This window comes from Ornithodoros turicata, chromosome 6 (genome assembly GCF_037126465.1).
Source record: "Ornithodoros turicata isolate Travis chromosome 6, ASM3712646v1, whole genome shotgun sequence".
NCBI classification, from domain to species: domain Eukaryota; kingdom Metazoa; phylum Arthropoda; class Arachnida; order Ixodida; family Argasidae; genus Ornithodoros; species Ornithodoros turicata.
The window spans coordinates 58365960-58380932 of NC_088206.1; the positions used below are offsets into that span (position 1 = coordinate 58365960).

Here is a 14973-nt window from a genome sequence, read left to right on the forward strand (position 1 = left end):
AAAATCTGTGAACAGAAGTGTGCTGATATAGGGCCGGTTTCACACCAACGTTTTTCTCATCCGTGTTTTTCACGGAGGCAAAACGAACCCATTGGAACCTACGGGGCTCAATTGCCCTTAGATTCTATTCGTGAAGCAAACGGACGGAAAACACGAAAGTGTGAAAGCGGACTAAGGATGAACCCGAAGGTGTCAGGGGCTTCGGTCAAGGACAAAGAACTATGCATAGAGGCGTGACAACAGAGGCTCTTGAAATGTATAACAGAAGGGGCATAGAGGACCTTCTTCCTTCCTGGGCGGGTTGTCGGGAGATCCAGAGAGTGTGATCTGACCCGAGTAAATGGGCTTCAAACATTTTATCACCTGTTCGCCTTCATTCGTCGTGTCCACCGTGGTCACGTGGTCGTACGTGTCTTCCATAGCGGGGAACGCATGGTCACCGCCTCGAGAGCGGCAAGGACTGCCTTCCTGGAACTGAGGCAGTCTACCAACAGAGCTTCAGCTTTGCAACTTAAACACAATTCCACTCAATCAGGTAAATGCAGTAGTATGTGGACGTGTCGAGATCGTGACATAGCAGCGCAAGCCACCAGCTTTGCCACGTGCCACTTCAGCGATTCCAGGGCTGCGCCGTCGGATAGCAGCTCCTACACCTGCGCACCACACTATCTTCATACACATACAATAAGTAGACATGTACGTGTGTACACGAAACAGTAATTTATTGATCATTCTAGTTGGGAAACCTAACTGTAATGCCAGTCAAGTGATGGTAAAGACTCAGCGGGAAAACCTTCACACAAAGTAAGACGCACAAATCATTATTTCCACATTTTAAATCGACCGTATAGTAAAAAGGTACTTTAACTGCATAAAAAGTAAGATTTATTCTATCCAGTCTAGAAAAACTAAACTTTTCAATCAGCATCATGTCACAATAACGACTGTACGCCAACCACCATAATGAACGCAGTGAAAGCAGGAATACGTATTCTTTATATATTTAAAGTGTTTCTTAATAGAGCCCTGGACCGGCAATCCAGAAGATGTGGGTTCGATCCCTACAGCTGGCTAACCTTTTCAGTGACTTTCATCTTTCATCGTTGATTTCTTAGGCAATTTGAGGCTTTGTTTGTATCTGTCCTTTCTATGTCGTTCCAGCCTCAGAACATCAGTTTATCTCTTGTTCTTAATAGTATTTTTACAGTTGAGAAAAGCATTTCATTCACCTTGCAAGACTGGTGTATTTACTTGTGGTATGGTGTTAATGAACAAGTTTAGTTATCTGCACAGTGAATAAAGTAAATATTCTGTAGACTAATTACAATGTGTTTCATTTTATGGTTGATTTAACATGTAGAATGAATCTTCTGTGCGTCTTGTCTTGCATTTTTCTATTTCAGGCGTGAAGGTTTTCTACTGAGTTTTCTCCTTCACTTCACTCTAAAAACAGGTGGTGATGGTGAAAGGGCTCGCCGTTGTCGGCCTCACAGATGTGGGCAACGTCACCACTGACACCCTGGGGAATGTGCGTCCTGGGCCGACTTCTAAGACGCTGGACAAAACAGAAATTTACCACATAGCACGCTCTTAGTCAATCACCATCGCAAATGACATCGTTCTGCCCCTGATTGGTTGAAAACGGAAGGCGTACGCCTTTTTGGAACACTTATGCAGTTCCAAAAGAGGCGTAGTCCCCGTACTTTTCACAAATCGGGGGGGGGGGATATGTTTAATGAAAGTAAAAAAAAAGAGTGATATAAAGGTATCATTTTGTGCAATGTTTAGTCTTCACCGTGCAAAGCTGTGTCGCAAACTCAACAACATATTTTCTCTGTGGACTAGACACGTCCTTATACTACTAACTGCCACGGCATTCACCGCAGAACGTTCTCCCTGAAAGGCGTGTTATCAGATATAGTTATGATTTTGTGAACACAAAGCACAGTTCTCGGCCAAGAGACTCCGGTCCACAAATCGTCGTTCAAAGAGATGGAGTTGTTTTCTTTTAAATTTTTTTTTAAAACGAGTATGTGCAGAAAGTATTCTGACGAAAGGAATGACTTTGGACTAAGGCGTTGCCAATTTTTGCCTGTTGTCCCGTTTCGTCCACGTGTTCGTGAACCTTCCATTTTTCTGTAACCGGTCTGTAGCCTAGATCACTACGTTCACATAATCCCCTCCACACTCTAACAAAGCAGCCATTCACTCCGGCCGTAGAAGCCCGTACGGACCCTTTCTTCCCTCCGGGCTGTTGACCCACAATTCGCATGAACCTTTAACACGTCACACCTAACCCTTTAAATACCATGCCAATGATGAGGACGGTGCCCAGAAGAAGAACAGTCTCTGTTCGAAATATCGGCGGCTTCTGTCCTGAGGCAACTCCCTTCCTGGCTTTCACCTTTGTTCTTTATAGACTCTCGATCTCCACTCCCGCTCCCCCTTGCACTATCTCTACTGTGGACACTGATGTCATTGGGCAGATATTCGGTGACGTCACAGTTCGACGCATTGTTGGCAGCGATATTGTGAGTACGGGAGGGGGCCATGGTTCATTGAGCCAAAACAACATAGGCTCGTGTCATGTGGCAGTTTGGCAGCGTATCTGATGCAAATATGCTTACTGACAGAACTGAGTAGTATGGCATAGTTAGCAATGCTGTGGTGTGGTGTGGGGAGGAGAAAGTGGGGTCTACGCCATTCGGTGATGATTATCTTTAATGCAAAATGTCATAAAAAGATGTAAGTTTCCCATTTCCAACAAGTTAGGATATAGAACGGTACATTTTGGAATATGCCGGGTCGACCAACAGCGTATGTGTTAGCAGAGTGTAAGGTATAGATAGGCTAATTCACATCCTTGACGGGATCATTGCATTATGTTTGTTTTTTATTTTGCGTGTTATTGCATTCCATGAGATATAATAGATAAAATCTTAAACTTAAAATAAATAAAATAATAATAAATAACAATAAATAAATATATATAGGTAATATAATAAAAATAATAAATTAAATTAAAAATAAAATATTCAACGTCCTTTTCCTCAAGCTATTGCCATGTAGACCAAAGAGGCTTCCTGCACCTTTTTCTCTACGATGTCATATACACGACGAGCCACGCTATGGCCCGCTCCAGTCAATCGACGCAGACTTAAACACAAAAAGCTATGGCTGGAATTAGCTTAACTATGCTACAAAACTCTGCTCGTTTCCCAGGCTCCGTCCACTAGTTAGGTGGCGCACCAAAAATCGTCAGTGATGCGAGGACACGACTGGAGTTAGGCGCTCTATCTGGATGTATTTGCAAACTCCAGTCAGGGGGCAGGGGATGACGGAATTGCGGATGCAGTGTGGGGGAAATCTGTTGGAAACCTATTTGGAAAGTTGCATTCGTTGACTACTTAGTTTTTATCAACAGTGAACTTTTATGAAAAAAAAATCACATACTTACTACACACAAGTGCAAGTCCACATGTACTATGTGCTTAACTGTAGCAGCTGTTTTCTTTTTGTATATTCAAAGCACCAGATGTGATGCTGTGATTCAAACGGTGATGTGATGCTGTGTCGGGATGACAACATGAGGTCCATGCTGACTCTTACGCTATGAAACTTCTACCTCACAAGCTATCTTCCAGCCCTTTGCAGTAGTCTTACTGTGTCATGACCTCTTGTCTATTATATCGTGCAATATTGATATTCAGTAGACTAAAAATGGTGTAAAATGATATGTGTCAAATACATGTGTTCTGTGTGGCTGTAAGTTGGAGAGGATGCAACACATTCTAAACACTTTAACTGAAAGGCTGCAACACAATAGCCAAATTCGGCACAAGTTCACCAGCGATCTGCCCACCAGCTGTTGTGTGCATATTATATGTTGTATTACATGACGACGACAATGTGACGAACGACAGGTGGTAGAAGAAGAAGAAGAAGGTGGTCACGCGCCACCGCATGCTACGCGAGGATTGAGGGAATAAACGTTCTGATCCGGACTGGATAGTCACGCCTGCTTGATCTCGTCGCTAACCGCCGACTACGCGACATGGTGGCAGCGGTAAAACGCTTCGAAGGCTGACCACGACTTCCTGTACACATCGGCATGTCACCTCCGGGGGATGGGGCCACGATGGAAGGCAGCGGCAACAGTCGAGCTGCCACGCCAGCAACGTACGTTCCAGCTTTTAACGCCTTCGCCATAGAGCTCCCCGAGAAGTTTGACTTTCGCCACCCGGAGTCGTGGAAGAAGTGGTTCACGAGGTGGGAGCGTTACCGTGTAATTTCGGGGCTCCACAAGCAGGATATGCAGACACAAGTCAACACGTTCTTGTACGCTATGGGCAGCGAAGCCGAGGACATTATCACGTCGCTTCGCCTGTCGGACGAAGAACTGAACGACTACGGCAAGCTTTCGGAAGGCTTCAAGGGTCACTTCGTACCCAGACTAAACGTGATCTACGAGCGGGCTTGTTTCAACCAGCGGCACCAACGAGACCACGAGACCGTGGAGGAATTCGTCAGAGAGCTTCACCGATTGGCTGCAACCTGCGAATATGGCGCGCTCAAAGAGGAACTGATTCGCGACCGCCTAGTGGTTGGCCTGCATGACAAGGGCCTTAGCGAAAAACTGCAGTTGGATTCATCGTTGACGCTGGAGAAAGCGGTCAACAGAGCGAGGAACTCGGAGGCCGTGAAGGGCCAACAGCCACTGCTGCACTCCGACGTCAACTCCGAAGGAAGACCTCGTACGAAAATTGACGTGGACGCGGTCATTGCTGCCAAATCTCCGTATGTAGCAAAGGAACGTTCCGGAGCCGCGCAACGGCAACGACACGGCGCGAGCGATCGTGACCGGCAGCGACCAAACAAAACCTGCAAGTGGTGCGGGTACAGCCTGGATCACACGAGGGCAGACTGTCCAGCTCGAGAGAAGGTCTGCAGCACGTGCCGCAAGACAGGACACTTTGCGTCTGTTTGCCAGTCGAGCGCCCAGCGGCAGGTGCAGGGGACCAACCAGAGGACTCAGCCCGGAAGACAGCCCGGTCGTCGGGGCAAGGGTCAAACCACGGCCAAGTTGGAAGAAGTCTTCCTCGGCGAAGTCCTGTCGGCATGGACCGCTAAGGAGCCGTGGATCATAACAGCTGAGGTGGACAACATGGCAGTCTCGTTCATGGTGGACACTGGAGCCGACGTCAGCGCGGTACCCCAGTCTGCACTTGCCGAGAACACGAAGAAACGCATACGTCCGGCAACGAAAGTTCTGTATGGACCGGGAAGGTCCAGGCTTCACCCCGTCGGTCAGGCGGAAGTGCAGATGTCCTGGAACGGGAAGACGACCCGTCAAGAAATCTTTGTCATGGACAAGCTGGAGCACGCGCTCCTAGGTCGACCGGCAATCCGGGCCCTTGACGTGCTGCCACACCTCTGTTCAGTGGAATCCACTTCGCTCGTCGACCCGACAATGTCAAAGTATCCAGCCCTCTTCGGCGCACTGGGACATATGAAGGCTGTGTACCACATCAAACTTGTTCTTGGGGCGGTACCGCATGCTGTTTCGTACCCTCGTCGTGTGCCAATCCCACTGCTTCCAAGCGTGAAGGAGGAGTTGGAACGTATGGAAGAGCTCCAGGTCATAGAGAAAGTCGACCGCGCAACGAGTTGGTGCGCGCCCATGGTCGTCGCCAAGAAAAAGAACGGGAAGCTGCGCATTTGAGTCGACTTCGCCGACCTCAACAAACAAGTCGTTAGAGAGCGACTGATTATGCCCACTGTCGAAGAAAATCTCTCACGGATTCACGGCGCAAGAGTATTTAGCAAACTCGACGCGAATGCGGGATATTGGCAAGCTCCCTTAGCACCGGAAAGTAGAGAGCTGACGACCTTCATTACTCCGATGGGACGCTACCAGTTCCTGAGACTGCCCTTTGGAATCGCAACTGCCCCCGAGTTCTTCCAGAGGGAAATGCTGCGCATCCTGGACGGCTTGGAGGGAACTGTATGCCACAGGGATGATATCCTCGTGTACGGCAAGCATGAGCAGGAACACGATGCTCGTCTGGACGCAGTACTGCGCCGTCTACAGGACAGTGGCATCACATTGAACAAGGACAAATGCGAAGATGCTGACGGCAAACTGTTATACACGGCGGATGTTCTTTCGCGCGCTCCGGTTACTAGCAGCGATGAAACATCATTGGACACCTTACTGCGGGAGTACGAGCTCCTCACCGTTGAGCTACTCCCAGCATCCGGGTCACTGCAAGCACGTCTCCGGAGAGCTCTACAGAGTGATGACGCCACATCAGAGGTCATGACGTACTGCGGTAACACATGGCCACCAGCAGACGAGATGAGCCATGAGGTGCGTCGGTACGCCAGCTTTTCCAGTGAGCTCTCTGTCGTCCAAGGACTCCTGTTCAAGGGGAAGAGACTGGTAATCCCATCAGCGATGCGACAAGAAATTTTGGACCGGCTCCACGCTGGCCATCAAGGTGTTGTCCGGTGCAGAGCAAGAGCGAGGGACGCCGTCTGGTGGCCCGGTATCGGTGAACACATCGCCAATTTTGTGACCAGATGCCCAACATGCCAAGCACACAGGAGATCCCGGGCGGAACCCCTGCTTCAGACCGAACTTCCGCCGCGACCTTGGCATACCGTGGGCATGGACATCTTCTACAAAGACAAACAAAACTATTTGGTCATCGTAGACTACTACTCAAAGTTCTTCGAGCTGAGGTGTCTTCCAAAGACTACGACGGCTGACGTCATAATGGCATTGGGTCCGGTGTTTGCCTGTCACGGCATTCCAGCGGTGATGAGGACTGACAACGGGCCGCAGTTTGCCTCGAAGGAGTTCGCCCGATATCTGCAACGGATCGGTGTGGTCCACGTGACGTCCAGCCCGTACTACCCTCAAAGTAACGGCCAGGCAGAGCGGGCCAGCAGAGTACAGAGCGGGCGGTTCAAACGGCAAAGTCTCTTGTAGCCAAGTCGTCGGACATCGACGACGCTCTTCTGGCGCAGCGGACGACCCCAGGGAAGACCGGATACTCACCGGCGGAATTGCTAATGGGACGACGTCTGCAATCCACGGTACCAGTTCCACAGAGCTCCCTGCAGCCACAGTGGCCGTACTTGGAACAGTATCGAAGGAGCTACGCCCAGGACCAAGCGGTCCATGCAAGGCACTACAACCGGAGGCACAGGGCCTCATCTCGCCGGCCTTTCAGAAACCGAACGGCCGTGAGAATACTCGCAGGAGCGGCAGCACATGGGGCCATCGTCGGTCAGGCCTCTACACCCAGGTCCTACGTCGTGGCAACTTCAACGGGGATAACCAGGCGCACTAGCCGGCACCTGCAAGAGCAACCGTCCGCTTTGCCGCAGTGTGGACCACAAGGCGTCGTATCAAGTCCAGGACGCGTGACCACACGTTCAGGGAGAGTTGTTAGACCGCCCGAGCGTTTCGGATACCAGTGACAGGACACTGAGACTATTCGTTGGTTTGGACATTTGGGAATGGTTTTGCGTCTTTCGGAAAGGGGGAGGTGTTGTGTGCATATTATATGTTGTATTACATGACGACGACAATGTGACGAACGACAAGTGGTCATGCGCCACCGCATGCTACGCGAGGATTGAGGGAATAAACGTTCTGATCCGGACTGGATAGTCACGCCTGCTTGATCTCGTCGCTAACCGCCGACTACGCGACACCAGCATCAGTTCACCACCGATCTGCCCACCAGCATCAGTTCACCAGCGATCTGCCCTCAAAGCTCTTCTGACCTTGCAGGAAATTCTTTGCCACCCAGTATCTGATCACCTGGATTAATGTACCCTACACTCCCTGTACCCATTTTGTAGCAATTATGTAGGGCATAATGGCACTTCTGGACCACCCCTGACGCTTTCCTCAACTCTCTCTGGAACCAGCTGTTTGCTACAACCACAGATATTTCGACGCAAAATGCATGACTATAATACACGACGGTAAGCGTCTGTTGTTACCACCTTCCTCTTCGTTTGGTGTACATGCATCACAGCAATGTGCTCAAATCAATCAATAAATCAACACCATGCCAATGTCTCACCATTTCTTCTATGTAACGAACCAATTTTTTTTAAGTACACTGAAAATCGCTAGTGCCAACGCAGACTCGAGTTCGAGTCGCTAGGGTTCGAAAAATCGGACATATCGCTGAAACCGTAGGGTCCTCTCAGAGGTGCGCTTGAGATAGTCTTGTACGAGTTCTGAGCCCTCCAGCGAATTCTACGCTTCTGTGGTAGCTTGGGAGGCTTGTATGGTTCCCCCCACGGCGAGGCACATTCCCGCGTCGGACTATGACGTAATGTTTTCGGAGCCCTTAGCGGCGGACTGTCCCAGCCGTCGTTGTGACGGCGCTTCAGATCAGAGCCTGGTGGACTCATGAACCTGCCAGAAGAAAACACCTGAAAGAGATAGGAAGTATCAACACAGCACTGCAGTGTAGTGTACTAAACAATCCATTTGATTTATCCAGGGTTAGACACATAGTGTCAGCCACATCGTGACGATAGGCGCGAGTCATGCACGACACCTGCTACTGTTTCTGCTATGGATAACTCGGGCTGCCCCAAAAACTAAGCACAGATACCGAACATCAGCGAAATATTTGTTCACCCTACTGGTTGTGCAGGTTGCGCAATACCCAGTAGACATGAAACTGTGCTTGCTTGCGCCCTGCGCAGAGCGTCATCTGGCGTCTTAATGAAGAGTTGAAAATCCAAACAAAGAGCTGAAGATTCCCAGAGTTCCATAAACAGTTAACGCCTGCGCTACCGCAATACAACTAACGTGCTAAAGTACAGTAATGGGAAAACCTAAACACACTGCACTGTTGCAAGAGAGTTAATTATGAAGAAAGGGAACCTGCCTCATTCAGTGCAGAAGCTTCATGGTTTACATGGCGCTACATTAGATGAAAGAAAATGGTTCACATGGAATGTTCATGTGAATCAATTTCTTTCATCTAATGTAGCCCACACTACAATATGAATGACTGCAGAGGAAGTCGAGGAATTACCAGTATACTTACCGGAAGCTGTGTTTTTGCCGCAAGACCCCTTCCAGGAGGTGGCCATAGCCGACACAAATCTCCAGCAGATTGGTCTATGATCTTGGAGACCTTCTGTGACTTTGAACGTTGCGGCTGCTTTCTGAGCCTCTTCGCCCACATCTGACGAGGCACTGGCGGTGTGTCATCCCGCACGTCTTCGACAACTTGACCTTCGTAGCTGTACGACTTCATTCGAAGCAGGTATTTTGATGCTCCGAGACATACTATAACCCCAGCCGTGTACCGGAGGATGTCAAGGGACAGGGCGAACCAGTAGCCCGTTAGTCCACGCTGTAAAGGTCCACACAGTGAGGCCAGTGCTGACATGAACCCATTATATAAGGGTTTGCATGAACCAAATCCTGGTGAAGCCTTCAGTTGATGCGCAACACGGGGTCCACCTAGAAGGCGACGCGTCACGTTTGCCAGGTAGTTCCCATAATATTTTCCTGTCATGGACCGGAGGATTCCCTGGATTGCTCGTGGCGCCTCACGCGCAGCCGTCTCGGCATCCGAGAGATGGGACAGAAGATTCTTCGCCTGTAGTCTCAATGAAAGGGGAAGCCACGAATGAGTTAAACTACTCTGTAGTAAGCTTCGAAGTTCTTCCGGGGGTGGGTGAACTTTCTCTTCCGCTTTAGAGTCGTCGACATTCATGGCATCCAGTGACTGAGAAAGCACTGGTAATTGTACAAGAGGTGGGGCCGTGAACAGCAGGGAGTCGTCGTCCGCGGCGCATCTACTGAAAAGTAAACTGGGCGTCAGCTCCTTGAATGTGTTGCCTCGTTCTGCGAGAGGCCACAGTGCGACGGTTAACTTGTCTATCGTCTTCCAGTCTTGCTCTCGGTAGGGAATACACACATGGCACTGCAGGCCAACATCAAGAATTAAGATGCCAAGGATCATTGGTGTTGCGAGGAAACAGAATATAATCATAAACGTTGCGCTGCCTGTGAGCACTCTTCCCGCGCCGTGAGAAATTGCCCCGCGTTCGGTGGGCGGCTCTGTGTCCCTTCTTGTCGCCACTCCAACTAAAGTGGCTGCTGCCAGCAATGCTAGGATTACCAAGTCAAACAGGGTGAGCAGGTTCACATAATTAAGGCCAGCGTAAGCCAAGAGGTCCAGAAGACCATTCTGCGGTGAAGGCAGGACCGCCAGGACCCTTTGCTTTGCTCGATCTAGGCCTTTTAACGCTGTCTCCACATCGGATAAATAAGTATCCGATGGCGCTGTCTCGCCTCGAATTCTCGCCAGCGATCGCTGGCGCTGTTGTTTCGTCAATTTTTCCACTTTCTCCGCTGCAGCGTGCAAAAGAGAGTCTCTCTTCTGTTCGAGACGGGTGCACCAATCGGCAGCAGCCACTAGTGCACGACCTAAATCATTAAGACCTTGGTGCTGTAGATTACGTCCTATTGCTCTTACACCGATCGAGCAGTTAGCCGTCGCGTTGAGATCGTTTGCAATCGCGTCAGCCAGGGTCTGTTCAAAATAATGCGTGAAGTTTGAGTCCAAAAGATCAGTCGCGTCACGCAGACGGCCAGCCACCCTCTGCTTCGCCGAATTCGACAGCTCCCGCCCGGTGTTATTGACGAACCGCTGTAGTTGAGCGAAGTTTCTTTGCCATTCTTCGGGAGCCGATCTGTACGCGGCATTGAAGTCCGCGCGGCTGAAGATTAGTGCTAGGGCCGTCACCATACCTGAGGCGACTACGAACGCCAGCCCGAAGCAGTACGCGTACCAGGCGACATTGTACAGCTGGGTGATGTCCTGCGATCGGCTGTTGAATCGCCGTCGGTAGGCAAGCAGGGCGACCGCAGCTACAGGCAGAAGAGCTGTGTAGACGAGTCCCACCAGCAGCAGGGCCAAAGCTCGGGGCTGGCCGCTCAACAGGGAAAGGAGAAGGCCTCCTTGGGGCGACAGAGACGGCGGTGTTGGAGCATCTGACGAAGTGGCCCATGTGAGGGCACTGGTGGCCAAGTCCTGCCATCCGGCGAACAGCCCTAATGGTTCCTGCTGCTCGCTCATCATCGGTTGAGATCGAAGCACGTTGCCTTCGAACGTTCTCGAGGTCTGTCTGCGTTTTTCTGCTTCCTCTCTTTCTTTTTATAGTGTTATTTGATGCTTGTTTCGTTATTTTGAACGTGCGGTGTCTTTTTCTTTCGCTATTGTGGGAGGGAGACGAAGAATATATTTAACAATTTGTAGCTCAATTGGATACGCTGCCATTGATCCCGAAACAAATCTCTTCGAATACATTAGGAGGGGTGAAAAGATGAGCGGAGGAATGCTATGGAGTTATATTTGCACAATCTATCTTCATTACTGGTTTCGCTTTTCGATCATCTCTTTCCCAAGGGTTTCATGAATTGCGTAACACGTATTTACTTGATATGTTGGTGATGAGCTGATAAAAATGTTTTCACGAGCGTGTTGCTGAGGGTCGACAGACAGGCGGGACTTTCCTCTAAATCCACATGGGATTCGAGAGAAACATCACACGTTCATATAGGCGCCGACATTCTGGGAAGGCCAGGCTCCCCCCCCCCCCCCCCGAGTAGTCAGGCATCCAAACTTGACGCTCTCTATCACACAACTGCACTACAAAAACGAAAGCGCACGTCGCCAAAGCAAACACCAACCCAGTTCAACACAACAAAACCTTTATTGTTTTTTAAGAACAAATCTCCACTCATGACGTATTGCGTCCCCAAAGGAACCGCCTCTATCCACCTTCCTTCATGTCACTGCGTGCACTCTTGCTCGCAACGACCAGAAAGAAATGAAAAATTTAGGACGATCAATGGGATTCATGCAACAGAAGTACGTTTGTATTTTTAACTTTGAAGATGACGCACCGTGTGGGGTGCTCATCTATTCCTTAAATCAGCTACTTTAAATTTAACCTTAATTTTAACCCGCTAGTCCCTTAAATCTTAGTTTGTGGTTCAAAGTTAACAATCGAGGCTTGCTTCAGCACATTCCTCTGTTGCTTTCGCACTTGAGCATAAGACAGAAGCCTTTATCTGACCACTATCCGCGTTAGTTTCTCCCTCCCCCGTTTTGCCCCTTTACCATGATTCCGTCTTGCGCGGAATGACATGCACACAGTACAACCCAACGCACCGCTAACACGACTACGGAACGCGCGACACGTGTCCGAACTTCTCCGGGAGCGAAGCGCATCTGCCGACGGCCTAGCGCCAACTGTGCACAGGGCCGCATAAATCGAAGCAGCGAGGCGAGCGACTTGCATGTTTCAACCTGCGTGCGCCCCTTGCATTCCCTTGTGTATAACCGTGAGGCATTGTTGGGTGCATGGGGGAGCCAGAAGACAGTGAGCCCCCCACACTCGGAACAATCATAGCACAGCACGCGCCCCTCCATATACAGTACTGACGTATAGTGAATTGTCATGCAACGATACAGACATATGGTCTCCAATCTGAAGACGGAGGGGGCGTAAACTTTTTGAATGCGCTGTGTGTATCAATCGTTATGTACCCTGATTAACACAAAAGACGTACTTTCTGCTCACGCGCACTTGAAACAGAAAATGATGCCAGTGCGCTCTGTGCAGTGCGCTCTCTTTATTGCAATACTTCTGCACGCCTTGCTTGCGAGTGTCGGCATGCGCGTGATGCTCAAGATGAAACAATTCTCAGAGTTGTCGCTAATAAGCACAAAGAAAGGGGGCCGTGAAGCACACGGAAGACTAAGTCAGAAAAATGCGAAGCAGTCGTAGCCCGCTGTAACCTAACTACTGTAGTTAACTACAAAAAAAAAGTTTAACGAGTAGTTGTAACTGCCATTTTTTGCAAGTAGTTTCTAACTACTTTTTAACGACCATGCAGTAGTTTTACTACAAGTAGTTAACTACTGCACATCCCTGTTCTTTACCAGTGGCTCTCATATGATACCGCCAAAGAAAATGCGTTCTTTGCAACTTGCCGCGCTGCTTCGGAGATGAACGAACACTTCGAGAGGCAATGATTCTAAACGAACTTTTGTGGAAAATGGGTTCACCGATTTGAAGAAAGCACTCGAGAGATTTCAGGCACACGGAGCGACAAATTTTCACAGGGCTGGATTGAATGCTTTAACAGCTGTGAAACACGGAGCAAATGTCGCGTCGGCCTGTGCGCAAAGAAAGGAGAGCGACATGAAAGCGGCAAGAAAATCGCTTATTGTAACGACACTACGGTCTCTGCAATATCTAGCTTGCCAAGGGTTGGCAATACGCGGCCATGACGGCAAAGACAACAACCTGCAACAGCTCTTAGAGCATAGCAGGGAGCAGGCACGCTAGCTGGTGTTGAATTGATATTAGAACTTCGCGCAAATGACGTACCGGATGTGAAGTCATGGCTTCGCCGCGCGAAATTTATGGGGATTTCGCCCGACATTTTAAACGAACAGTTGGAAATGACGGCTCATGATGTACTTCGTTCCCTGACAGATGAAATCCGTGAAGCGGGGCATTATGCCGTGATCATGGACGAGATGACAGACATATCTGTCAATGAACAAGTGTCAATATGCTTCCGAACAGTGCAAGCGAACTTAGAAGTTGAGGAATTGTTCCGCGGCTTGTTTAGTACAGCAGACACCAGAGCGACAACCCTCGACACGACGCCGATTCAATCTTCCTATTGACAAGTGTCGCGGACAGTGCCGGTGCGGCAGACATGAAAGGGCAGCATAGTGGACTTCAAGGTCTGCTATGGCAAGAATAGCCTCGAGTGATATACGTGCAATGTGTGGCACACGTTCTTAACTTAGTGCTTCAGGACATGAGCCAGCGATTGGACATGTGTCGTTATTTCTTGGGCGTCATAGCACACAAGTTTGATAAACTTCGTCATGTCCTCTCCAAAATACCTCCATGCGTTGCAAGAGTGTGAACAAGAAGACGGAAACACAAGCCTCCGAAAATTTTGCCCAAAACGCCGCTCAAGGCTTCTTCCCTACGATCGGTGGTTCAGAATTACAGCCGACTGATGACATTTCTTGATGGGATATTGCATCAGAGGAAGGAAACGAGGCCGGAGCGAAATAAAGTGGGTTCGGGAAGATATTGTCAAGATTCGAGACGTTTTTTATGCTCAGGATCCTGACCCTCGTGTTTTCGAGACTATATAGAGGCCTCCGCACACTGTCATCCCAGGGCTATCCTAAGGTTGTCAGATGGGGACAGGTATGGCATCCCTAGGATGTCAAAATCTGATTCTCAGAATGTCATAATACTGCCACTTTCGCATATGAGATGACGTCCCCGAGGCTGTCCCTTGCCCATCCTCAGGGACCAATTTAGGACAGTTTAAGTACACATGGAGGACAATGCTTTCCCTCAATTCCCTGGTTTGATTTGTTTTATTTTGCTATTTCTGGCACGCCCATCCGCCAAGTGCTAACAGAGGTTAAAAAATACATAACATAAAATTGCAATGACACCAAAGTTATGGCAGCATTTTTATTGTTCCAGTGAGAAACAGAATCTTGTCAAGGACACTGAGTCTGAGAAATCCTCGTATTGCCAACTGTAGGGTGGGACAAGCTTAAGCTTGCTCTCTCCGAAAGGTACTAGAATTCTCTTCCGAAGCCAAAACAGATACCGTGACCCTCCATAAATTCGAGAGTCCTGCTCGCCTGCTACGCAAAACGAAAGGTGAGCTGTCCGTGTTTCTTTCGATTACGCAAAGAAAAAATACTCAAAGCGAGGAATTGATTGAAGTAGTAGTTCTGCTTCATTCCAAAGTCTATGTTTCTTACGTCCTTTGGTTTGAGACAGGTATGACCTTTGAAAGTCAAAAGCAGCGCCACAGAATCGCGCGTTTTGTTCTTTCCACGAGAACTCCTTCATGTATCA

At 49.2% G+C, this 14973-nt stretch overlaps 3 protein-coding genes across 3 annotated transcripts; 2 read left to right on the top strand and 1 right to left on the bottom strand.

The window, feature by feature from the left end:
* The first annotated feature begins 4111 nt into the window (after positions 1–4111).
* On the top strand, positions 4112–5722 carry LOC135398664 (uncharacterized). The gene has a single exon (XM_064630049.1). The coding sequence runs from the start codon at positions 4112–4114 to the stop codon at positions 5720–5722; it is 1611 nt and encodes a 536-aa protein (XP_064486119.1).
* Positions 5723–5902: 180 nt separating this feature from the next.
* On the top strand, positions 5903–7358 carry LOC135398665 (uncharacterized protein K02A2.6-like). Its single transcript, XM_064630050.1, has 2 exons — positions 5903–6926; positions 7033–7358. The coding sequence occupies exons 1-2, from the start codon at positions 5903–5905 to the stop codon at positions 7356–7358; spliced, it is 1350 nt and encodes a 449-aa protein (XP_064486120.1).
* Positions 7359–8088: 730 nt separating this feature from the next.
* On the bottom strand, positions 8089–11186 carry LOC135398110 (uncharacterized). Its single transcript, XM_064629531.1, has 2 exons — positions 9087–11186; positions 8089–8460 (listed from the first exon to the last, which is right to left on the bottom strand). Exons 1-2 carry the CDS (start codon positions 11133–11135, stop codon positions 8152–8154), a joined length of 2358 nt encoding a protein of 785 aa, XP_064485601.1. The 5' UTR covers positions 11136–11186; the 3' UTR covers positions 8089–8151.
* Between the last annotated feature and the right edge of the window lie 3787 nt (positions 11187–14973).

What these genes read in the sequence shown, in the direction of transcription:
- LOC135398110 (XM_064629531.1), bottom strand. Translation starts at nt 11,135, where the DNA reads ATGATGAGCGAGCAGCAGGAACCATTAGGGCTGTTCGCCGGATGGCAG. An exon ending in CGGCAAAAACACAGCTTCCG is followed by an intron (nt 8,461 to 9,086) that starts GTAAGTATACTG and finishes TATCTCTTTCAG; the next exon opens with GTGTTTTCTTCTGGCAGGTT.
- LOC135398665 (XM_064630050.1), top strand. Translation starts at nt 5,903, where the DNA reads ATGGGACGCTACCAGTTCCTGAGACTGCCCTTTGGAATCGCAACTGCC. An exon ending in CAGCCCGTACTACCCTCAAA is followed by an intron (nt 6,927 to 7,032) that starts GTAACGGCCAGG and finishes CTTCTGGCGCAG; the next exon opens with CGGACGACCCCAGGGAAGAC.
- LOC135398664 (XM_064630049.1), top strand. Translation starts at nt 4,112, where the DNA reads ATGTCACCTCCGGGGGATGGGGCCACGATGGAAGGCAGCGGCAACAGT.